The sequence below is a fragment of the Anser brachyrhynchus genome (assembly GCF_964034855.1).
Source record: "Anser brachyrhynchus genome assembly, chromosome: 1".
Classification (NCBI taxonomy): Eukaryota; Metazoa; Chordata; class Aves; order Anseriformes; family Anatidae; genus Anser; species Anser brachyrhynchus.
In genome coordinates, this window is record NC_137694.1 from 156,114,213 (window position 1) to 156,140,572 (window position 26,360).

A 26,360-nucleotide genomic window follows, 5' to 3' on the forward strand; every position below is an offset into this window, starting at 1 on the left:
CAAGACTATATTCATAACAACGCATTGACAGTATCTCTTATCAAAGATGCTATACATGTTAAAATATGGCAGTGTAAAATGTACTTGTAAGGCAATCATGACTGTCATCAAAAGAATTTCTCTCTGAAACGAATAATTTCCTGAATTTAAATGATACTGCTGAACCTCATTCCTGAAAATAGCAAACAGAGCACAGGACTGTAACACTGTGGTTTAAGTGGATTTCTTTTTAGCAGTTGCACAAGCCAAAATAGTTCTTCGCTCATGCCAAACAAAGTAGTAACTAATAGACAAGGAATGATTGCTCACATGATGAAGTCTCTTCATGAAATACAGTTCCTGGAAGTCTGACCTCCTATACACACTTCTGTGAAAGATTCTAAGGACCTCTCAGGGCAGTGACTCTTAAGTTTCCTAAGAGATGTGCTGACCAGTTAGCCTGAAGCTGTAACTACTTTTTTCCCCCCTTTAAGGAATATCACATTACAAAGAACACTTTAAATATTAACCATATTAACCACAAGATATGCACTATAAAAAAGGCAATTTTAACATACCTGTGGATCATCATCTTCCAGATCACTGAAGTCTGTCTGTGTCTTCAGCAACAACTGCATTACATCCGATGCATCTTGCATAAACTAGATGTGGGAAAAAGCAGTGTTGAAGGCAAATTAAAAGGGCACTTGTCTGAATCTTAACACCAAACAATTTGACTGTTTATGTCCAACACGCTATCAAGACAAGCCAAATCTTGAAATAGACTGAAATGAAGATACAAGTAAAAACACTTTTTTTCTGGAAGCATCACCAAGTGATTCTAGTCTTAAGCTTCGCTGTATTGGCACTTTTACAGACACGCATCTTCACCAGTATATCAACAAGAAAAAAACCCTGCCAAATACATCAAGCATCATGACAAATTACTACTACCGGTTCTATAACAAGCACATTCAAACTTTTCCAGGACTCTGCCTGTAAATACAAATAAAAAATCCTTATGCTAAGCTTCCTTTTAACTATATAGATTTTAGCCACTACTATGACCCCGCTTAAACGAGATGCACCAGTATGCCTCTTAAAACAAAAAGAAAACACACATTTTCAACATTGTCCAATAAAACAAGAATAACTTAAGTTGATGTATTTTGTAAGATTCACTTCTGAATTTGTGAATCTGAACAGAAAGACAGTTACCAGAGAATAGAACAGGAATGCAAACATGGAAATCAGCAACAACACAACTACCTTTAACAAGTAATCATGTCAATTTAAAGTGAACATCACAAAAAACTTGGCTGTTTTAAAATACGTTTAGACAATAGATAAGATCTTACCTTTTCTTTACCAACAGCAAGACCAATTAGGCTGATGCATTCAATGGTTTTTCCTCGTAAAAGTCTTAGCTCCTTCTGAACAGCATTCTCAACAATGTGTTTTAAAGAAGTCATAAATAAGTCATAGTAGGGAACAAACTTCTCCTCTGCTGTATCTGCAACCGATGCAATTGAAGTCACAACTTGCTCCAAAACTAGCTTAGTGCCTTTCTGTATCAACTTGAAGAGAAGAATAAAGTGTTATATTTCATTAAAATATGTGCTTTAAAAAGCATGCAGAATCTAAAAACATGCTCTTATATGTATCTCATTCTTGTTAGCTTATAACACCAGCAGATCTAACTACTGGTTTACATCAGATGTCATAGTTCAGCTATTCTACATATGCTACCAATTACGTTTGTTCAGTGTATTATACCTCTTGTAATTTTATCACCATAGTGGAATGAAGATGTTTCACTAGATTATCCAAATATGGAATAAGCAGTGACTTGGGACAGTCTTCAGTGAAGTTTATGAGTGCTGCAGCTGCATGGGCTTGAACACGCTGGTTGCCTTGATCCTCCATGGTTTGCAGAAGAGCTGCTATCACCTGGAACAGAAATGTTTATTTTCAGAAAAACAAGTTTCTGGATGGGACAAAATTTTACTTTTTTTTTTTTTGGTACTGTTCTACTACTTGCCTTCTCATGAAATTTCTTTTGAAAGCCAGGTGCAAAGTCAGTTGCCATTTGTCCGATAGCATTGCAAGCAGCATATCTCACTCTTGGATGCTGAAAAAGTAATACCCTCAAATGGTTAAGTAGTAGTCATAAGAGCAGAAATGAAAATGTTTTGAAATAATTAAGTATTAGACTCACAGGATCCTGAAGGAACAGCAAAACGAAATTAACTATCTCATTTAAAATTCCCTCCATCTGTTGGTGACAACCTTCTCCAATGGCCGAGAGCGCCATCAAGCCAGCGTGCCTGTATTTCCAGTCAGCTACAGAAGATTGAAAAAATATTTATTATTCATTTTGGAAACTACAGAGCACCTCAAAGACTAAATAAAAAAGTGATGTGGGAAAGAATAGGTGAGAGAAGGGAAATTAATGCATCAAATTTATTTGTTAAATACTTTTTGCTTTTCCTTATCCATACTTTGTGATGCACAAAAATCTGCGTATCTAATCCAGGCCAAATCTATACCAATAAAAGGAATTCTAAACTGGAGATAGAAGCGTGTACATAGTACTAATAACTGGGAACTGAGTTTTAATTAAATGAGCTAACCAGGGAAACTTTTTCCCACCCCCCCAGTGTCAGAACAGCCTATTAACATTAGAAGAGTCACACTAATCTGGTCACAGAATAAAACTTCCCTCATACTGAAAAACCATTCTGAACAGATTTGATAAATTTCTACACTCTGCAGGTGATACCTTGAATAGTCCTATAGTCTATTTCCTACAGGATAAGTCCTTTTCAGGCTGGGTTTTACATTAAATTACAGAAGTACCGAGAATGATCATCATCTTTGCATTATCTTCTATTTTGAAGGCTCAAATCATAGGTCAATTGAAAGCATATGCAATAAACACACATTTATTTTGAACAACTGCCTCTTTCAACCAGGTCTTTGCAAGAGGAAAAGCATGCAAAGAAATTGATAAGAACATTATTTAACCACCTCATGAAACAAATATGAAAATTGGTATAAATAAACAGAGCTTGTCTATCGCAGACTTGTGTATTTTGATGCATGAAATTCCAGGGGGTAGGGCGCAGAAACACATTCTTATCTACAGACTGTAATGTATTCGAAGTTCACTAAAATGCAACACTTCCGAGAAACAAAAATTTTGAGCTACAGAACAACAGGTGGCAGTTTAGGCACACTTAAGGTATTGTGGGGCACTGTACACTGATTGAGAGAGAATACCCTAAAATAAGAAAAGAATTTACAGACTGAGGTTAAGAATCTGTATTGTTTTGGTTTTGACATCTGTTCAGGATCCAGAAAAAAGTTTTAATGCACTGAACGTAAGTTTAACAAATCCCAGTCTAATGAAAAGTAAAAAAAATTCCAAGTTCACAGCATTTATAGCTTCTGCTGCTGAAATTAGAAGTGTATAAAATACATTGCTTAAATAAACAGGAACATTTGAGAGGTATCGAAGTTCCTGAAAAGGCTAGGATTGTAAAAACTTGCAGTTACTTACGATTCTGAAGCATCTGCATAATATGTTCTTTAATCATAGGTAAAACGAGCTTTCCTCCAAGGCCACATGCCATCCTGTCCAGTGCACTCTCACCAGCAACTGCATTGCTAAATAACAGTTACAAAAACATCAAAAGGTTTGACACCTACAGCAAGATGAACAGTACAACAAGGCAGAGAAGTGCATTTTCTTGCAGTTCTACTCTCAAACTTTTGCCATCTGATTGTCCATGAGCCTCCATAAGTAAATAAAGCATACCCAAATCTAAAGGCACATATAACGGATGCCTCAGTCACAAAATATTTATCCTCCACTTAACATTTACTACTTTTAGCCCACTGAACAAGTCTATTACCAGAGAAATGTGGACTTTACTAGCGCTGAATTTTGCAATATTGCACATACCTAAAAATCTATAGCTTATATTTACAATGAATTAAAAAATACTGGCCGGTATCTTTTTGTGTAAATCATCAGAACAAACACAAACCAGTTCAGACTTGCTACAAATCAAGCGAACGAGCAGAATTCAAGCTTTAGCATGCAAAAGAACTTCCCAGCAAGGCTGCAGTATCAGTACTATAGCACCACATCCCCTGGCCAATGACTCAGGCAGAAAACATCCAGTCCAGGTGAGGAATTTCTGACTTGCAGCGAGTTCCAGAACTGAGAACAGCCAAACATTACCCATGTAAAGTGACTTGTTCCACCCAGCTGAATTAATCCCTATGGAAAAGTGAATAAAGCTTCCAGGACACAGCTAACTACTGTTACAGTCTGGGTATGACTAGCACTGTAATAACTCCAGGTTATTACAATACCTTCTGGACACCCCTGCTAATGGAAAAACTGAACAATGGTTCAGAAAAGGATGAATCTCCCTCTTCTTTCAAGTATCATCCATCAGGGTCAGAAACACAGAGGTCTTTAAACTGTTATGCTTGAATCCCCAAGTCTCATTACAAACCATAAGCAGTCTAGAAATTCACATGCTGTGAACAAAGCTGTTTGCACAAAGATACTGACAAAACTGTATGTTTTTATTCAGATTAGTCATGTTCAAACAGAAGCATCACCAGCCAGACAACAGAGCATGGGCATACAGGTTTAGATTGGAGCAAACTCACCGAAGTTATTGGCTACGTTCATCTGAAATGATGTCAAGTTCTTTCATTTAACCATTAATTTATAATATTCAATATGAGGAAATAGTGTTATCTTATAAAAATGACCACACACTTCCCTGCAAAATTTGCAAAGCTTTTGCCAGGGAACGAGGAAGTTGGATTTGCGTCTTCCTTCTTTAGAATTTCACTGCTCTATGAAGTCAGAGCAACAAAAAAACCTGGAAATGCTAAAATATTCCCTGATGCTTTGGCGTAGGCTGACTCACATCCCCCTTAGTCAGATCTGAACACACCCTAAGTAGGCTACGGCCTGGTGATCATCAGCCAGTTTCTTGGACGGCACAGGAATTCCAGCCGTCTTACATAGCTAGAAAGACTCGAGCACAAGAAGAGGTTAGCATGTACATCATGCTCATTGACAGCTCTCTACAAAGATGAACTTGAGTGGTGGGAAATGCATAGTAACATGAGTGAACATGTTGAAAAAATAAACTAAGAACACGATCACCACCACAGAGCTGATTTCCAGTGTTTTGCACCAAAGCCTTGAATTCTCCCATTACTTTGAGGGCTAGAGGAGCTAAGTTTCTCCTTCAGGCTAAATTTGTTGAGCCCAACTTGTTTTCCGGATCTTTGCTCACTACTTGTTAAGAGAAGGAATTTCACACTGGAATCCATAGCTTGTGTTGAGAAGACCTAAGTTACTCTGCTGACAGTAAAAAGAAATTGGCATGCCTCAAGGGGATGATTCAGAGCACTTAAACTGCCTAAGGCAGGCCATCTGAATAAACTTCCACACCCTAAGAGATTTGACAAGGTTTTGAGCTTTATTTTCTAGTATTCTATTTCCCCTTAAAATTGAATGGAATAAAGATTCGAATACTTGACAAACCCAAATGCAGTGATCTGACAGTTCTACCTGTATGGCAAAACTTGCAAAGTTGAAGAAATGAAACAAATTAAAAGGGTCATAGGGGAGGAGGTGGGGGAGGGCAGTTTACTTTCAGTTCCATAGCCCAGAGGAAAGAAAAAAAAAATTCAAGTTAAGCATAAGATTAGAAAAGCTTTCCTATAAATTCCTTTGTATTGGTTTTGCAAGCATCTTGACATGCCTGGTATCTTGTAGAAGTTGCTGTTCAGTTCAGTAGTAAATCAACATCTTTTCTAGTGCCCATCTTCTTATGAAGATTTCCAATTAGATTGTTTATTTATGAGAGAGAGTAAAGATCTGGATGACAGCAGTAGGTATTTCCAGAATAAGATATAAAATTACTATACATAAACCGTCCCAGTTTGGAAAGCTGTTTCAGAGAAGGACAAGTTGTATAATTGATATAATTGAGGCTCTAGTAAGAACATGTCAATAAAAGTTTTTTCCCCCTCACTACTCCTCCTTTAGGGTTTTCTCCTCATTTGTGCACATGATAAAATTTTAGTGTTCTCTGTCACAAACTGTTTAGAAACACTAATTACATTTGAGCTTTGAAGGAAACATCAGATGTTGCAAAAAGCATCTAGCCTGATAAAGGAACATCAGTGTCATTACAAAGGCATGGAGATAACTATCTCACTGTACATATTTCTGCTTTCTCCTGCTTCATTCTTCCTGTATTTGGACAAGGGCAGATGTAAGAGGATGCTGTAGACATACCACTGTCATTCTAGGGAAAAGTTGGAGCAAGCTACAAAGCATGCAGGAATGAACAAGTTAGAAATAGTGGACATTTTTAGCAGATCTTTCTTACCTAAGACAAGAGATAAGCTACTGTTAGCCATGACAAGATTTAAAACAGCAAAAACCATTTTTTGAGCTAGACAGAATCCAGGATGGAATTCCACTAAGCAATCTAGTGTCCTTTCAAACTAAGGCACCTTTTTATCACTACCGTTTCAAGATCTAGAAAATTATGTACAGATTGGTTGTGGGTGATTAAAAAGGCTGGTATCCTTCAGCTTTGGTTCCAGCACATTTCAGGATAAGCCCCAATTTAAAGGGTTCAGAGCAGTGAATTCCGAACTGAGTAACTAACATCAATGACAGAAACCTGAAAAGTTAAAGCAGTGCAAAACAGGAAGCAAGACAACATGCAACTTGTAGATGTAAATCATGGCAATAAGAAAATATTGAAATAATTTATTTACTTGCTAAACAGTACCTAAATAATCTACACAAACTGTTCTTGAAACCAGGTGCGGTTATTCCAAATCTGTTACATTCATTTTCTGTTCAAGTTATCAGTTCGTATTACTTTAAATTTTTACTCCCCCCAGTGTCTGAACAGTCTTACATTCTGCTCATGACTCGGGGAACACAATTAGAAGAGTTGATTAAGAAAAAGCAATGCACTGCAGTCATTTGCAACCTGTACTTAAAAGCTATGCAACTTTGACAGCACATTGAAACAACTAGTTTCACAATTACCTGTCAAAATCATCATCTTCAAGCTCATCTGCATTTGCCCAATCTTCATCTTCTTCTAAGTCAACCATCATTGCTAACATTTGAGGAACTGAAAAAATAAGTTTAAACTCAGGTTATTTTCTTAAAATATGTTCTCAAAAAAGCCTAAATTCTAAGTCCTCTCCTTTCAGAAATCATTACAGAAAAAGACCTCCTCTTCTAGTAGCAGATAGACTAGTCTACACATCAAATTGCATCAGCAGAAAGTTCATAATAAGTTTTCAGAACATTCAAATCCAGAAGAATTAAAAGGAAGTTTTCAATCTTTTTAAAAATTATTTAATGAACTCTATCAAGTCTCTAGTATGACACCCATGTGTCAGAATTATATGTAGGTACTAGTCACTGAATGTAATTCCCTCAAGAAAAATGTATTATAGCCCAGAAGTTGCAGACAGATGCTCATCAGGTGCACGTGAAAATGATGTACTGTCACATGTCTGAAGGATGGAAGTCAACCATAATCTGCCACCATTGCTACGAAGTTTCAAAAATTTGCATCACAGTGTTAATTACTGCTTACAAGTAAGGCTGAGAACACACTGTCACCCAAAGTTGTTTGGCTATCATATCTAGACACTGCAAAAGCTTGCTAGTTGTTTAGTCTTGATGTTTAATACGAATATGGTTGCTGGTAAATATAGCTTTACATAGACTTTATTTTTAGAATGCACAACCCTACATTAAAGTTTCAACACTGACCCAGCAGGTCCTCAAAATTTAACTACTGCCAGTATATAGATTATTTGTTTATAATGAAGTTAAGGATTAGACAACTGAGCTTGGTTTACTGCCAGAGCATGCCATGACTTTCCATTTCCTGGAGACTGAGGAAAAACTATGGCCAAAGCTAGGCACTTTCTCTAGACATTAAAGCTGCAACAATAAAAAGCTGTTATCTTAAATACTGAGCTCAAAGAGGGATATCTGAACCCAGGTTGAATTTCTGAGCAGAGAATTGGTGAAAAACTTGCTCCTAAGTCAGCATCACATACAGCAAAAACAACATAAGGTGATGGTTTTGCCTAAGACCTACCTGATTCTAGTTGTGAAAAAACAATTTATCAACTTTTTAGTAGAATGAAAAAAAAGCCTTTTAAACTAAAGGACAAAACCAAGACAAAAGCTATCATTTTTGGCTACCTCTATCATTCTCTGAACATAACTGCTTTATGAGCTCTGCCAAATGTTTTTTTTTCTTATCTTAGTGATTTATTTAATACTACAGTGATTTTACAGTGGGTTGCAAACCAAAGGTACTTCATTCCCACATGGTGCCTTATCCTAATAAAGTATCTTAATGCAAATGTTTCATTCCTAAGCAGCAATTACCTCCCCAATATAAAAGTAATATGCTCTAACAGGATGCAACTTCTTTGCTATGCTGCCTGACCAGATAAGAAACTTACAGTGATTTGGGGGACGTTCAGCAAGCACCAATATTGATATAGTATTAATTTCTTAATTAGTAGTTAATATTCTCAACAAGCTACAGAATGGAGTGAACATACAGCATTCTAAACATTATCAAATTTAGAATATATCCTAAAAAAATCTGTTCTTTAAAAAGCTTTTCTATAACTATACACATAGCACATCCAGTTTACTTTTTTTTTTTCAGAAGTTTTATGATTGCTTTAGAGATCTGGACATCTACAACTTGTCCCAGCCCAAGCATATGAGTGGAGGAAAAAAAAAAAAAAGAGTTTCCTTTTGGCAGAAGTTTCAGAAACCAAGCAAGAATCTAGACACATACAAGTGTGGCAGTGCAGGTGAGAAACTTCCTCCTGAACAAAAGGCCACACTGGTGTGTCACTGCCCTGTTCTGCTCACAAGAAGGGTTTAAAAGGCAGAGAAATACCAGCGTGTACATCCATTTAAAAGCATTGCTGCTGGGCCTGTCCAGAACACAGTTATTTTTAGTATCTCAAATAATAATCCATGATTAAAAAAGTGCATCACCAAAGAATTTACAACCTGTATGCATAATGGACTAATTAGTCCAAGTACTTATACAAGCATTTGATTTTCAAACTCACAGCTTTAACTCAACACTGAAGCTTAACATGCATGCTGAATTCCTTCTGTCTTCAGTTGCCAGCACCACAGAATATCTGGCCTACATACCAAACTTCAAACGTAGGACTTCAGAACTAAATGCATCAACTTTTTTTTTTTTTAAACACAGCACAAATTTCCAAAGCCAGCAGCGTGAGAGTAGTATTTTCTTTGGAAACACCTTATGAAGAGTCCACTGTAATTTTATACAAATTGCTGGGGGCGGCATAAGGACAGATTAATTCATGAAGAGTTGTAACAGGAAAAAAAAAAAGCATTTCCTTCTCAGTAAAACCCAACTCAGTGTCACTTAAAGTTCTCATCACCAGCAAAAAAAAAAAGTTAAGATATGGTTTTGCCACTTAAACATCTGCAAAGTCAGTTTAATACCGTAAAGGAAGACAAATTATTTCAAAGAAAATGAGTAAAATACTTACTGGCTTGTGCAACAATGTTTGTATGCCTCCTCAGCATAGCAGCAGCAGTTTCTGACAAGGTCACAATTACTTCAAGTGCCAATTGACGCTGCATGTTACTGAGACTGGCATCTGCACACAACTACAATCCAGAAGATTAGAGCAAATGGTTAGAACACAGGTTTCAAGGGGAGAAAAAGAAGAGTGACTGAAGAATTCTTAGCTTTACCCTCAGACTTAGTTGCAACGTAGGTTCTAAATGTGGTCGTAAATACTTGGGAACAGAATCTGCAATTTCTACAAGAGACTTCAGAACAGAGTCATCATTTTGGTAGCAGGAATCATTTACAGCCTACAAAGAGATAAAATGAAGACAGGATTAAATAAAAAGCAAACAATGTATAACAGATTACAAAGAAAGCATATACAGGGTCCAAAACCTAACAAGCTTTCTGTAAGGAATTTACAGTTCACAATGTTACTTACCATTAATTGTTGCCATTATTAGTTTAAATCTAACATAACAGACGCTCAGGCAACATTTAGGTCACAAATCAGGGGTGCCAACATGCAAAAAACCCACACTCTTCTTTGACATGCACATGTTCAAAAAAGCATTTTATATAAAGAACGACTCGAGTCCTCAGAGGAACTCTGCCCAGAAGGAGAAATAAATTCAGCTTTTTTTTTTTAAACTGTTATGTGAGAACAGCTTTGAACAGCTTAAACTTAAACACCAGGAATCTCAAGTTTTAATAATTTCTCAATTTTTTCTGGACAACTCTGAAGAGCCACTGAATTAAAGCAGACCTTTCAGCCTTCAGCTACAGGAAAGGAAAAAAAGAAATCAAGGTTTTTGTAAGGATCTTTCTTATCCCCTAGCCACATCCTGTAAAGTAATTTAAAGCTTACTTTTAACGGACCAAATTGATACTCTAGTACCAAAACATCACAGTTATTTGATGGTGCTTAAAACTCTTCTAGAAGTAGGACACAAAAACCCAGACCTCTATAGAAAAAGCAGTCTTTAAGCACACTTCTGGGTTTTGAAAGAAATTTTCATTAAGAAAGTACTAGATGTCTTACTAGCGTAGAAACTTTTTTCTAAGTGAATAGCTAGATGCGTTTTTTAATACTTTAATCTAGAATCCGATACTTTTGATAAAGCCACTCAAGCAACCCACAACTTCACTTTCAACACAGAAGCAACATCTTTTAACATCAAAACTGTTCTGAAAAATCTCTTTGCATCTTCTTTTCTTGTAGATATTACTTGTCCTCTGGAAGTTTATTTATAAACATTCCATATTTACTGGAAGTTTCTTTAAAACTCTGGACTCAATACAACTTTGACATTATATTAAACAAGGCTACCATTTCTCAACTTGTGGTTTAAACTTGTTAGAAACATATCAAGTTGAGACCTAAAATGCAGATGCACTTGTCAGTAGTGTTGAACACGAACAACTACAGTCAGCTGAAGTTCCAGGTGTGGGTTTTGTGTTTTATTTTGCCTTTTTCCTGATTTTTTTTAAACTACCACTGAGTTAAGTGCCTTGGATACAAGTTTCAACAATTAGTTCTGAGAGTTTAACTGCTACAGAATTTGACCAGAAGGACTGAATTGCAAAGTCAGATTTTTAACTTTAGCTTATTCATTTATTTTTTTAAACCACTGCAATACTTGAGCAAAATGAACTTCAACAGCAACAAAAAAAGCATCCAACTGTCTCCAAAGGTCACTCACCACTATTCTAACACATCCCATCTCCTATTTATAAACTTGGATTTTCATATCCATCTTGTGTTACCGCAGCCAGAGAATCTAGTCCTTCTCACAATAAGTATTTTAAAAGACAGATTTTGTAACATAATTCTGTGCTCTACAGTTGCAAAACAGCTTGAAAATACAAGCCAAGTGCTGTAACACAGTGTTTAGCATGTGCTTTTACAGCCTAAAATAGTAGCTTTGAGAGTTATATCACAGAGTGGGCTATTAGTCTGTAGTCTAAAAACAGCATACTATTTAATTGCTGAACATCAGGACAAATGGCATGCCCACCCCAAATCCTGCCTAGCTCCCACTCATACAGTACGCAGTAGCCTAGGTCCTCTCAGCCAGTTACAATGTTTAAACAATACAATTGCCATTGCCAAAGTGAGACAAAGACTAACCACCAAATAGTGACCTCAATATCAAAATACGTATCTTGTACAGACTAGTACACGGTTTAGCATTCAGATCATGTTAATAAACTCTTCTCAGTTTCCATTTAAGATCAAGCAGAATGCCAATACTTACAGAAGACAGTAAACTTGGCACAACTTTTCTTCAGCTGCCACAATACCCGCATCGACAATGTTTATAGCTCACACTATCAACAAGAACCTGCTATACTAACTGCAGCAAGAAATCTGTCTTTAACCTAAACTTAGCCTAATTCAAAAAACACAAGAAGTTCACTACAGCTTTTATCATAGGTACGCAGTTATTTCCATCTTTTTATTAATACAGAAAGGGAACAGGACTGTGAAATAGCATTCCTCCAGAGCTTGAATCATTTCTGTCTCTGATTTGGTTTACAATAGGGTTCTCCCCAAAAGTAAACAACCTTATATTACAATACCCACTTCTGCTGAACTGTATCCCTCCTAAAAGGGACCTAATCCAGCCTCAGACACAATATGAAGCATAGAAAGTTACTCTGTTTGCTAGTTCAATTTATCAAACAGCATTATTCAGACTGCTGTTCCTAGTTCAAGAATCTTTTGCAGAATAGTTCTATGTTTTCCTCTAAACTGAAGCGGTATGGCATATCGTGCGTAAATGATTTTCCTAAATGACTACTTTAAATATGGACTACCCCGAGATTTCAGGTATTTCTCAGTATTAGGGTTAATTAAGAAGTTAGTTTTAGTTAAGTATCTTACAAAGAAATTTAACTCTTATTTAGATAACACTAAGTTAATCAGCATTGAACTATTTTCCTTAAAACTCTGTCAATTAGCTTGTGTTTACAAAATTCCTTATTGTTTTCCATCTTGCTGGTGACTGATGTCAGGTTAACTAACGTATAATCAATCTAGGTCTTCTCAAAAATTCATACATTACAAAAATTTGCAGACCAGTAATTTGTTTGGATCCAGTCAATACTGACACACTAATGGCCAAGGGTTACTTGTGTGGTTTCTTACCTGCAAGATTCCAGGTAGCAAATCTGCAAAATGTTTAAGAAGGGGAAGATTGTGCTCATTAGCAAGCACAAACGCAGCTGCAGCTCTAGCAGACAGAGTCTTGATCTAGAAGGCAAGATTGGAGAGAGACATATGAAGAACTGGTAATGAAACGTCTGTTTTCTTTTAACACTAGGCCCATTATGAGACTTAACATGGGATTATCATTTCCCTTTCACATTTTCCTAATAGACGCAGGAATTAGTTTTTAACATTGAGTTTTTTATCTTGCTTCAAATTCAGGCAAAGTGAGTGATTCTCAGCACCTATGTCCTCTGTGATACCAAAAAGTTTATCATATTATTCTTCTGATGTGGTAAATATTCCAGTTTATTCAGATTTTTTTTTTTTTTAAGAAAAAGCTATTGTCCTCAATTTCCCTACCAATTTCAAATATGTACGCAAGTGTCGAAGTCCCATTTTTCAAAGTGTAATTTAAGTGTTTAAAACATTCTTCTGTAAAGGCATGATTTGTGGTACTTTTCAAAATGTTACTCAGTTGAGTTTCAAAGGTCAGAAAAAGTAATCCATGGAGGAGCAGTAAACTGAACCCATATACCTCAGCAGGGTTTCTTATCGTTGCCCAGTATTCTCCCAAACAACAGAAACACTCTCAAAGTGCAATTCCCTGAACAAATCAGTAAATCTGATGCCTTTCAGAAAAGCAAGGCTTGCCACATGCCCACAGAGCCAAGTATGCATGACCAGTACAGAACATGTCTATTCTGTTAAAACAGGAGGGCCAGAAACTGAGCTGAACAAGGTGTTTCTGACCACCCACACTGCTGGCTAAAACCCCTGGCTCTACTTTACATCACCACAACCCCAGGTACAGGTTTCTCCAACCATAACTTCTAGGGAAGAGTCTTGGTCAAAGCAGTGTTGTATAAGCCAGTCAGCCAGCCTGAGGACCATGAAAAGGTTTGGCTCTTTTGTTTTGCTGTAGGCATAGTCAAACCTCCTGCAGATATACATCATTCTCGGGTAAAACAATTCTCGGGTTGGAATTTAATGTTTTAACCTTAATGTCTGAAGCTGCTACTGCAAAGTTTTGATACTCAGGATGGGAAAAACGTTAACAAGCAAAAATATAAAGATCTTACTGATGGATGCTCTTGATCTTGCATACACTGAACCAGCATCCTCTTAATGACCTCCAGATAGTGCTGCTGCTGATTCCCAAAAATCCCAGGAAAATTCCTAAAAAGATAAGACCAGAACGTTAGCAAAAATCCACAGTTCAACCTTAACCATTGTCTTAACCTTATTCGTCGTTTTAGCTATAGATTGTAACTGTACATGTAAGAATTCAGTAAATCACAATACAATAAAATAGCTATGATATGTGACCATTTGTTAATTAAGTAGTGACAGTGTGGTTACATGTTTACGGCTACTACTTAGATAACTTGTGAAAAAGTGGCAAAGTCTGAAAGCTTACCAGAAGATATGCAGAGCAGCCTCACGCAGTCCAACATTCTGCGAGCTGACAGAGTCAAATAAGAATTTCAGAACTTCTGGCCACTGATTGTTTCCATCTTCATCTAGATTAAACGCAAGGTTTTTAGGACAAGCAAACTAAGAGTTACGCAAGGCAACCGTTCCACACTAGTCTAATTTCAGAACAACTAATCTGAAGATGCATCCAAGTCACAGCATAAGATACAGCACCTCAGAAACGCAGTGATCTCTATTTACTGCTATATACCAGTATTGGAAAGAGTACATGGTGCAGATGTTCAGTGTAACATATATCAGAATTTAAATGTAACTAGATTTCTAGAACTTCATACAATCTCACCTGAACTCAAGCAATTTAAAAAGCAGAGTTAAAGAATCTTATTTTTATCTGGTCAAGGATAACATAAGCAAACATTACATTTTATTTTAAACCCTGAAATCAATTAGTACAATAATGCGCAGAGGTCTACACAACACCAGAGAACAAGAGATAAAACTGCTATCAATACATAAATATTTTGCCACAATATCAGCTTATATAAAGTACCTATCAAGTTCCTGGCCAACTCAGCGACAATGTCACAGATCTTCTTCCTCATACTGGACTGTGTTTCCAACTGAATGATCAACAGCAGCCCACTTTTGATAGAGGTCTGATCATCAGGTGAAAGAGCTGGATAAACTTCTTCAAAGGCAGAAGACAAAAGACGTCGTAGAAGGACAGCTGCCATTTGTCTAGCCTATTGAATGACACAGCACATACATTAGTGTTTTGATACAAAACTCAAGAAAGAAGAGAAAACTCCTATTTCCATGAGTAACTGTGGCACTCTGTTCCTTTTCTAAAATCAAGTGATTTATAGTGTCATTTAGATAGTACTAGCAACCATTTCACTGACCAAATCTACTAAAAGCACCAGAAATTTAGCACCTATTTTGTTTAGAGGGTTCCTACATACAAACAGCTTCAAATCTTTTTCTGTATTCTGTAACACCTGTCCCCAAACTGAAATGAAAAAGAACAATCATGTTCTTCTGATGAATGATGACTGACATCATGCTTTCAATGATCAGTTTTCACGGTATAGACTTGTCTGGTGAATGGAATACCTCTCAAGCAAGAGATGACGGTTACGATAGTAGGTAAAAACACTGTCAGAGACATTACTATAAGCTGATGTTTCTGAACTATCACAGCTATTCAAATATTCAAAGAAATAATCATGAAATCCTCTAAGGTATTAAGCTTTTTCTGGAGCTAAACCTTGGACATATTTTGTGACAAGTTAAAAAAACTTAGCTGCATTATAGAAAGATGTTTAAATCACATCTTCCTGCTATTTTAAATGTCCCACTGGGATAATTATAATCCAAAAGGGTTTTTTTGGATTAACAGATGACTAAATGGGAGAGTTTTGTCAGAAAATTAATCTGTAAGCCCTTTCTCAAACAAGGAAATTTCACCCTAAAGATTCAAGAACCTAGAGTGAGATTTTGTTCAAAGCACAGGACTACTTTGCCGAAAAGAGACAGAGCTTTCAGCCTTTCACACATCTATAATAAACTGTTTTTCTTTAAAATTGAATTTGAGCATAGGAACCTCAAATACTACATATTACAATCCTCTATGCTTCCTGCTTGTATACAGCAATTTCACAAGAGTGTTGTTTATGTATTTATTTACAATTATAAAAGAACTGGAAGCAAGAAGTATGGGTGAGTAATTCCAAATGAATAGAACAAAACATGCAGTAAAGGCAAAAGATACATGAAGCACCCTGAATAACTTAAATGTGTTGTTCACTAACCAGTGTGTCTAGAAGGACAAGCAGTAATTAAAAGGACAAGAGGTAATTAAAAACACCCCCCAAGCCTCTGAAGTTTAACTCATGTAACAAAGTGTTACGTGTTAAATCCTCACAAAAAATACCATAGTTTCAAATTTCAAATACAAAATTCGTATTTACTGAACTCTAATGCAACACATGCTATTTTTTTTCCTAAAATATTCTTAATTTAATGTGTACTTGAATGAAAAACATTTTCCCTTGTGACAGCCTTTGGAATTCCAAAACATTGAGTAGCAGAACTAATGAAGTTAGATTTCTAACAGATCTCTCAACTGAGCGAAGTCTCAACTTCTAACGTATCATGTAAAAGTTGGTATTGCTGGAAAAAAATCACTGAAGATACTGTTCATGCTGTGCTTTGCAGTCTGCAGACAATGTATATTTCACCCAAAATGCCTCTATGCCAGCAGAAGGGAAGGACCAGAACTGGACCTTGCTCTACACATCCTTCCTCATCTCCTCCACATTAGCATCAGCAAGGACCAAAGCCACCACATATGTAGGATTAGTAGATCTTCCTTAGTAGATCTAAGACAGAAGGTGAACAAAGAGGGTCACAGTGTCTACCTGTGCTGTAGCTCCCATCATAAGCCAAGGTCCTCTAATATTTAATCACACAGAGGGACATGAGGTAGTAATGGAAAAGATTTTCCCCACTGCCACTGTGAATCCCACTAACAGCTTGCCCACCAATTTTAATAGTACTACAATATAACGGTGTCTTCCCTTTTCCCATCCCTAGAAGAATCAATATTGTGAAAGACTGTAACTTCAACTCATTAGTAGTATGAACTTACATAGAAGCCACCTTGACTGAGAAGCAAATGTGCTGGGACTAAGCAAGGCCACAAAAACTCTCATTCAACATCTTCCTATACTCAGAGCATTGTGTTTCTGTGCATATTCTGACATCTTATAATGACTGAACTTACATTACATTCAGTCCTTTACTGAAGCAATTCACATGTAGCCAGACAGGGAATAAAGCTCATTTTCTTAAAACATGTAGTCTCAAAGATAATAGTTTCTGCCTCTGAAGAATTTAATTTAAAATATTGGGAGACAGACAAACACAGACTGATTGCAAGGTAAAAGACAAGCAATCAGGTATACAGAAGAACACAAGATCCGTGCTAAAGGAATTAGCTTCTGGTTATTGTTCCTAGCTTAGAAAAAATACTCCACATTCCCTAAAGCAAATTCAAACTTTTGAAGGAGTGACAGAAGCAAGTGACTTCTAAAAATATATATCAAGTTTTCCTCAGCAAACATCCATCTATGTATGCAAACTACTATTGTGAATTTAATTATGATGAACATGATTGGATCAATGGCAGCTCTGGGACAGTTTCTTTTGCTTTAAAGGAGCAAGGATACGTATTTTTAATGCACACCAAAGGCCCTTTTATATTTACGTATTACAAGATGTACACCCCAACAAGCATTTCAAAATAGTGTAACTTAGCTACTATTGCTTTTGATAAGAAGAGGAACAGTAAACTCTACATCCCCAAAGAATGTGTCTTCCAATGAAGCACAAATAGGAAAATTCTCTCCTAGAACTGGATTCTTCTGCATGTCTGGATTACTGAGATGCTCACATACAATGGAAATGTCAGAGGTATTAACATAAAAATGTAGTCCTGATATTCAAATTTCAGTGTGCTACTTCTTATCAATAAACTCTGTGGTGATTTACAAGAGATGTTCTAAGACTTTACAGATGGTGGAACCATGGCACAAGTAGCAAGACAACTTGTTGAAGCAGGGCAGAAGAACTACAAATAGATTTGGGATACTGTGTTCTACACTGGCATTCAAAGTATTTGGGTAACCATGCCCTTTTTATAAAAGGGACTGACCCTCTTGTGCATCTACTGGCACTGTGATTTGCTTTTTCTTTACTGTTCCTTTTACGTCCTCAAAGAGGAAAATACTCATGGATGGAAGCAATCAATATTTAGGATGTGATCCGACGATGGACTTGCACAATTTCATTTGAGGGGTCAGCCCCAAGTAGAATCAAAGTGCACAGTGCCTAAAGTTCCCACACAACTCAAAGGGAGAACTGTGGTGCATCAACTGCCTACAGGCTGCCTGCCCTCTTCTCCAAACACTGAAGAGGAAGCTGCCCACAGCAGTTTTCAGATTAAGAAATGCAAGCTGTGTGTGACAATACAGAGAGGGAAAAGAGAAAGGTCAGAGAAATTCTAAGAGGGCTGTGAGTATAGCAAGAAGCCAGCTTTACACAGAGTTTGTTCCTGTATTTCACAGCGCTTGAAAATTCTCAACTCCAAGTTAGGACAAAATTAAAGACTGCCGGTCTAGAGTTAATCAGCAAGAAAACAAATACAGGAGAATATGCAGAGCTTCTGCTCCTCTCTGAGTTAGGTGATAAATCAAAACTGCAAAAGGAACAGCCTTTAACACTTGAGACACATCCTGAGAATAAAAAACACCAAATAAGCTGTGAATATATAGCACCTTTCTGTTCATCTCTAGAATCCTAACTTTGTAACAGTGAGACTACAGGTCCAGGACATCAGGGACCTGGGTTCAAGCCATGCCTTAGCCTGAGGTGGACCACCTCGCTCATCATCTGGCAGGGAAGCACTAACTGCTATGCTGGGTGCTTCACTCCACTTCTGTGAACAGTGTTACCCTGCTACCAGGAAACCATGATATGAGAACAGAAGGAAAAAGGTGATTGTTTCCACAGTGTAGGCATTTGGTTAGAAGGAGATAAACCTGTTATACAGCTAGTTTGTAAGAGTTATTTCTGAGCTGGTTTAATGTTTCTTTCCATGTCAGATACAAGCTGTCCTTAAGATGTGAATCCCTGTTGCTCCATCTAAATGCCAAAATGACTAGGTTGCCATCAGGATTACCTTCAACTGCTGCCCTGCAACAGCACAGCCCAGTTCCAGCAAACTGGATGGAGTATTTTCTTTAGCCCAGTTTTCATGGGATGGGGAAACACTATTTTCTTCAACCCACTTTTCATGGAATAGGGAAAAGCAATACAGACAGAGGCTTTAGGATGCACAGGGATCTGAACATAGGCTTCCTGTAGCCTAAGCAAGATTTTGAGACTCCTTCCAGCAGCCTGTGTTCAGGGGTGCCAGCATGTTGTGTGTACTCAGAGCAGGTGCACTAGGCCCAAGGCCCTCACCACCGGTGACACACACACTGTTCTGTCCAACATCTGGACCTACATAAAACATGTAGAGACACAAGTGCCTAGCTGTTCGTACCATACACAGAAATGCTGTGTAAACATACACAGAATGCCTCCCTGCATGTCCATTTGCAATGTTTAGATCAAACGTGATGACTCCACTTAGGCTATTAGGTGTTTGGGTTTACACGGAAAAGTTGTTTGCAGATTTTATTAATCAGGATTTCTTGAGTCTAGCACCTAATGTATAACGCAGGTACAAGCTCACCCTAACCCTTTCTTTGGTTTGTACATTCATGGAGTTAAATTGTCAAAGTTATTCTATAAATGTTACCTTTTACCAAAGATGGCAGAGGTTACCCTTTAGAGGCAAAAGAAGTTACTTTGCACTTGAGCAAGTTGGAAGGCAAGGTATGAGCAAGATTCCAAATAAGTTTTAGACTTGAGCTATTTGCTTAGCTGACATAAGGGAGTTATATCAGTAACTATATGGAGCATGTATATATTCACACAAGCATGACTTTGCAGTTGTCAACTCAGACTTATCAAACGTGTTCAATACAAAACGGAAGCTTGTGCATACAGACATGACTTCAGGGCATAACACCACCTTCTGAAGAAAAAGGAGCAGCAGTAGGTTTTATTTTCCATGGCAAATTTAAATACAGGAGAGACCTCTGTACAACATCATTAGAAACATCTCAGAGCAACACGATGGAAAACTACTCAGCTCTTATGCAACCAGTTTCAAGTATAATATTGAAGGATTGTCAGAAGAATATGGCTTTGTAGGTAGACAAGCATCAGTATTAGTAAGCTGATACCTTCCGAGCATCAAAAAGCACAAACACCGTCTACCTTTAAACTGATTACTATCTACCAGAAGAGATCGCTATCCAGAAAGGAACAGTGCTGTTATAGTCTCCGTACAATATTGTTCAGAAATTCTACACAGTATATCCTTCTGGTGTTCAGTAAAACTCTAGATCTGGAAAAAGTCGAAAGTATTTACTTTTAAGTAGCTCTGAAGTTCTCAGTATCTTGAAAGCTTAGTGCTTCACTCCACATATTTAAGCGGATAATAGTTTCATAGCAAGAACTACCTGATCACTGAAGTGTGAGCCTTCACAAAAATCAAATAACCAGATGTCAGTTACCATACTACCACAAAAAAGAATAGTGTTTAGCCTGCTACTCCTTCAAACTATAACACTGATAGGTAATTTAATGAGCATATCTTCTACAGATAAAGCAAAATGCAAAAGTAATCTGAATAAAATATACAACAACTGCTACCTGATCTCTCCCTTCTAATTTAAGGAGCTCAAGAAGTTTCAGATGATATGCAAGCAATGTTTAACACATTTAGGGATAGGACCTCAAAACAGAAGGCATTTCTCAACTATAACTCAAAGGAACATCACAGTAACACTCATGCATTAGTTACACTTTTTTTAAGGAAAGAACCCATTCATTAAACAAAATACAAAAGCAGAAAACAATGGAGATCTAAGCAGTCACTTATGAAAGACTACTTCTGAAACCGAATATCCTACATCAAAAGTCTGAGCTAGTGAACTTGGTCCCTTTACAAATGTGCAATAAATTAAAATGATTCATTCAATGCCCAACTTGTTAATTTATCCCAAAATGACCATCGCTGATGTCTTCCCTCGTCCTTCTCCACGTTCCCTTGAAAAACTGCAGAATCCAAAGACTGTTGAGACATACCTCCTCAGCAGCAGCAGTATTCCTGATTGCTTGTAGGAGGAATGTGATCTTAGATTGACCTGGAATATTCTCATATGTCTCCTGCATGGAAAGAGATGCAATTTATTGTAAACAGTTACTAGAACACGTGTTTAAAGCTTTAGTATGAATCAACTTTTCTTTTTCAGCAACCCAACTTCAGTACTCACCCACTTAACAGGAAAATAATTTTGCAAAAAAACTAAATCTATCAAAGTGAAAATTTCTGGCCTGCTTTAAAGCCACAAGTGAAGTCTTAATTACCTGAGAAGGCCTGCCATGTTGGAATAATGCATTACTGGCCACTTACAAGACGAGTTAGGAAACACAACATAAAGGGAACATATCCTCCTGGGAATCCATCCTAGCTTTCATCACATCAAAGGATTAAGAACTTCAGAAGCATGAAACTAAACTAGGAACAATAGGTTAACAACCACTGACCGATCTATAGCCCATAGATTTGTTCAGTTCTTTTCATGAATCTTTTTCTTTGGCCTTTACAATGTCATCTGGTAGCCAAGGCACAACTTGGCTACGCATACTGAACAGGTACTCTTCATTTTAAAACTCCTACCTGTATTTCAGCGATGTACTATATCCAAGTCATACTTTTTAAAATATCCTTCTCAAAGTACAACTGAGAGAGGAACTACTTAGTCTCCCCTTAAGGGAAATGCCCCTAATAAAAGGTGAAGTTTAATGAGACGTTCAGTTACCTTGTCTTACACTCTTCTGGCACACTGTCTGTATGCACTGTGGCTTTGCTAGATTGTTACTTAAGTGCTAAAGTGAGAGCATAAAATAAGTTTTGATACCAGAAGCACAGCATATGTGAGCATTATAGAACTGTAAATTCTTGTTTCTGATATACTAAATATATGTACGGTAAGAGCAAAGGAACCACAAGCTGAAAAGCAACTACTTAAGCAAGTACAGAACTATTTCTGAATGTTAACTCAGAGTGCTATTTTTCATGGACATGAGTTTTAAGATAAATTACCCCGCACTTTCCAAATATCCACTGCCCTAGTCTGAACTCAGTGAGCAAGCCTACACACAACCCGGGTTCATTTCATTCAGTTCCCTGCCTGCCTATTTACCCCCATACTCACCATTGTACAAGATCTTACTAATAGTCCAGTAAATTTGCATGCCCTTGATATTACGCCTGCTATTTTCAATGATGCTGTTTCTTTATCACCTGTTCTACCTGTTTCCTAGCAGGCCTCAGTCACGGAGACAACTCGCACTTCATACTCTCTCTAGATGCAATCAATGAGGCCAAATCCCCTAAGAATTGCATTTAATCTAATCATCTCATGGGGACTGCAAATTTAAATGAGGTTGAGGGTCAAAACAGAAAGTCTCCTCAGATTAACCATTTCCATGAACACGTTTTACATTGCACTGTTATTTACAAACAAACTAAAGAGAAATACAGAAACAAGAAGGTTCCCTAAACGCAGGCCCAGTGTGGACCTCAGGTTGTGGTTTCACAGATACCTGAAAAATAGATACTGTAAAAGCTGGCTTCCCTCACGCCAATTCGGATCATCCTGAAGTTCTTTCTGGAGTTACTTTACCTCACTGGAAGTGGCAGCAACCCATACAGCTGTTCACTGGAATAATTCTGCCAGTCAGCAATGTGGATTCAGAGGATGCTCAAGAGCACCAGTGCAAGGTAGGCGAGAAGAACCCAAGACCAAAACCAGAACTGTCCCCCTGTGCTGCTGAAGGACCACTCCCCTGGCTCTGCCCAACATACCACAAGCCTTAGCTAGACCCTAACTTGTATTCCAGACACTGCAACATCTTCAGTATATTCTTTTCGTTCCTGATGGAATAAACTGAACAAGGTATCTGCTGCTCAGCAGTTTTGGACTGAGATACAAGTTTCTTACACAGTATTACTAACTTTCAAAACATGTGCAAACTAGTATCTCTTATCTACATGTAGTACTCTTGTTCTTCCAGAGATGAGAAATGTATTCAAAAGAGCATAAAGTCACTAAGACAAAGTAAAGAAAATTAAAAATCTTTATCAGAAAATAGAGATAAAAATAAGAGAAAGATAGTTGTTTTTTAAGTCAATGAACAAAATTACAGTAATTTTTTAATGAGAGATAAAATGAAGGAACCATGTTTCAGCAAGTTGGTCAGAATCAGTTGAGAGTACATGCACACACAGATATGCATATACATGAAGATTTCTCACTCCCAGCCCTTTTTTTAAACAGCTTTTGCTATGCCCCAGCCCAACAAACAGGGAATGACTCCACATCTCCAACTCATCTTCTGTGTAACACACCCCTTGTCCTAAATTCAATGAAAGCCCAAGTCTGTTTCATTCAGTTGCCTACCCACCCATTTCTCATTCTTGTCATTTTCCATTTGACACAAATAAAAACCTGCTATTCCATTTACCTTCAGTTATTTGAATCCCTACAGTATTTAATATTGCTTTCTGGTTAGCAGATTTTTAAAATGCGACTGCATTATCTCTGTTTAAGACCAGAGTCCTATATTATTTTAGTAAGCAAATATTCTAAAGCCTACGCAATACTTTTCCATTGTCTAAAGAGCCCTCATGTGCCCTGAGTGACCTGGCCTGGCCTGATAGTTGATGCTGCTTTGCACAGGAGATTGCACTGCAGACCTCCCGAGGACCTTCCTGATCTGAACGATCCTAAGCCATAAAAATACTTTCAATACATCTTGGAAATATGTGGAACCCAGTGTCAGATACAGCACAGTTAAATAAGTACAAATTGTGCTGCTTGCTTGTATTTGTATACAAACTGATGAACTTGACAAGGCTTGGTAATCTGTTGTGACAGTTAAGGTCTCTTACTCTGATTGAGTATAGTGCATGTGTATCTATGGAGATTTAACGAATTCCAAATTGGTTCCAAGCAAGCTTCTAGTAAGCCAGTGGTAAAAACCTAACTTTCAGACTTGATTTTCCAAGAATGTTTCATTTCACAGGCTTTATGACATACACAAGCCAAAGCAAGTTTCTTGGAAAGCTAACGTATCATATGTAGCAGTTGTCATGAGAAAGTTCAGAAAGTTGTGAGGAATGTTACGTTACATGCCAGCGCTTGGAAAAATGAAAGAAATTCGGGTCCCACAAAACAGCCTCCACTCCATGTTTAGGAACGAGGGAGTGCCACTACTTCTGTGGAAAGTGGTGGCAGTAATCGATAACGTGCCTCTCAGGAAACCCGTGAGGTTCATCCTCCTCCCCGAACCACACTTTGGGAACCCGGACTGCAGCACCAGAGCCAACAAACCGCTTCATCCTTTGTCAGCCGAGGCGCTGAACTCTGCTGGCCGCCCAAGCGATGAGCGCGATAAGAGCCCCGTGCAGCGGGAGGGGGGACGCGCCCTAAAAGCCGGGCGCCCGGCGTTTAATCCAGCGGGGGCGAGACTCCCCCCCGGGGCCCCACAATGGGAGCCGGGAGCAGGGCAGGGCGGAGGGAATTAAGGCGGCTTAGCCCCTCACAAAGCGCCGGGGCTCAAGCGACGCGCCGGCAAAGTTTCTGCTGATAGCGCGGCCGGGTGGGGGGGGAGGAAAGAAAAATAAAAAGGAAAAAAAGGAAAAGAAAAACCACAGCCTTATTTTGGCCATAAAAAAAAAACCCTTATTTTGGTTAAAAGCCTCCCCGCTGACGGGGGTAAGGGGGCGAGCGGGGGCTGAGGGAGAAGGAAGGGGGGGGGGGGGCGCGCTGTGAGGCGGCCGGGCACGCGCCCAACGGCCGCAGCCCCCAGCCCAACGGCCCTAACGGCCGGCGCGCGCGGCGCCCAACGGCCACAACGGCCCCCCCAACCCCCCCCCGCCAAACCGCCCGCTGCCGTCCCCTCACACGTGGGGCTCGGCCGCCTCCCCGCTACCAACCGCCTCCCTCCCTCCCTGCCTGCCTCCCTCCCCCCGGCTGCCCGCCCGCCCGGCCGGCCGGCGGCGTTACCTCGGCCTGCTTGCGGACCGCATTGTCCGGGCTGAGCAGGTTGCCCAGCAGGAGGTAGAAGTGCTGCTGCTCCTGCTCCGCCGCCGCCATTGCTGCGAAAGGCAGAGGGAGGGGGGCGGGGCGGGGACGGCACGGCACGGGGGGACGCCGGCCCCGCAGCCAGCGCGGCCACAGCAGGCGGAGCCGCCCCCGCCGCGCTCCTACTGGCTGAGGAACGCGGGGCCTCGCCTCCCATTGGCTCACCTCCCTTGTGACGTCCCGGCCGCGGCTCGGTGGAAGGAGGGGGATGGCCTCCCCCCGCTATTAATACTGCCTCCTCTTCTGTCATTGGTTCGTCTCCAGGCCGGGGGCGGGAGGAGGAGGCGGGACGGCGTTCTGATTGGTCGGTCCCTCCGGTGGGCCGCTCGGGATTGGTCAGAGGCGCGGTCGGGCGGTGCGGGCAGGGAGGGGCCGTGGCGGAGCCGGAGGGGGGTTAAAGGGGTAGCAAAGCGCGGGAGATCGCCGGGCGTCGCCTCGCCCGCTCGGTGACGTCGGGTGGCCCCGCCCGCCCCCGAGGCTGAACGCGCGCGGGCCGCAGCCGCTGGGGCCGCTCACCCGCCGGGTGGCGGGGACCCGGGTTCGAGTCCCGGCTCCGGCCGCGGCCTCGGCGTTGGGGTGAGCCCGGCGCCCGGCTCGGCCCGGTTGTAGGGTGTACACAAACACCTTCACCCGTACATCTGCACTGCAGGTCCGGGGCACAAAGGTGCCAGACCCAGTCCATCAGCCCTTCACAGAATCACAGAATCATCTAGGTTGGAAGAGACCTCCAAGATCTCCGAGTCCAACCTCTGACCTAACACTAACAAGTCCTCCACTAAACCATATCACTAAGGGCTGCATCTAAACGTCTCTTAAAGACCTCCAGGGATGGTGACTCGACCACTTCCCTGGGCAGCCCTTGCTATACGCACATACAGGCCCTCAGCTAGGTCTGCTTCAAACGAGCCGCAGTATCCCTCTCATACCCCCACATGTATTTTGCTACACTGACATCAGTTACGTCTGACCTCAAAAAAACGGTCAATAGTAGCTCATGAATCCCAAGTATGTGATGAATAAAACCTAATGAGTAAACCCCGTGTTCCTAGGGAATGTGTATTTCACAATGTGCATCGCTACAGGCTTTGGATGTTGCCCAGCTCGCTGCTAAAGGGCTTTCTGCTCTTGGTAGTGGACTAATGAAACGTTTGGGGTTTCGCCAGGCAGCGAGGCAGCTGCTGGCTGGATCTGGTGCCATCTGGGTAGGCATTGCAGCTGGGCAATGCCCAAGGGATG

At 39.5% G+C, this 26,360-nt stretch overlaps 1 protein-coding gene across 1 annotated transcript in view; it reads right to left on the reverse strand.

The window, feature by feature from the left end:
• Nucleotides 1-25,317, reverse strand: part of IPO5 (importin 5) — a 41,815-nt gene extending 16,498 nt beyond the window's left edge. Inside the window, exons 1-15 of the mRNA XM_080575921.1 lie at nt 25,047-25,317; nt 21,058-21,138; nt 14,846-15,038; nt 14,279-14,381; nt 13,941-14,037; nt 12,799-12,903; nt 9,833-9,955; nt 9,625-9,745; nt 7,091-7,178; nt 3,542-3,648; nt 2,198-2,322; nt 2,021-2,110; nt 1,756-1,929; nt 1,338-1,556; nt 558-641 (exon numbers count right to left, since the gene is read on the reverse strand). Of these exons, the coding sequence (XP_080432047.1) occupies nt 558-641; nt 1,338-1,556; nt 1,756-1,929; nt 2,021-2,110; nt 2,198-2,322; nt 3,542-3,648; nt 7,091-7,178; nt 9,625-9,745; nt 9,833-9,955; nt 12,799-12,903; nt 13,941-14,037; nt 14,279-14,381; nt 14,846-15,038; nt 21,058-21,138; nt 25,047-25,136 (1,800 nt within the window). The 5' untranslated portion in view covers nt 25,137-25,317. The remainder of the gene's footprint in view (nt 1-557; nt 642-1,337; nt 1,557-1,755; nt 1,930-2,020; nt 2,111-2,197; nt 2,323-3,541; nt 3,649-7,090; nt 7,179-9,624; nt 9,746-9,832; nt 9,956-12,798; nt 12,904-13,940; nt 14,038-14,278; nt 14,382-14,845; nt 15,039-21,057; nt 21,139-25,046) is intronic.
• Between the last annotated feature and the right edge of the window lie 1,043 nt (nt 25,318-26,360).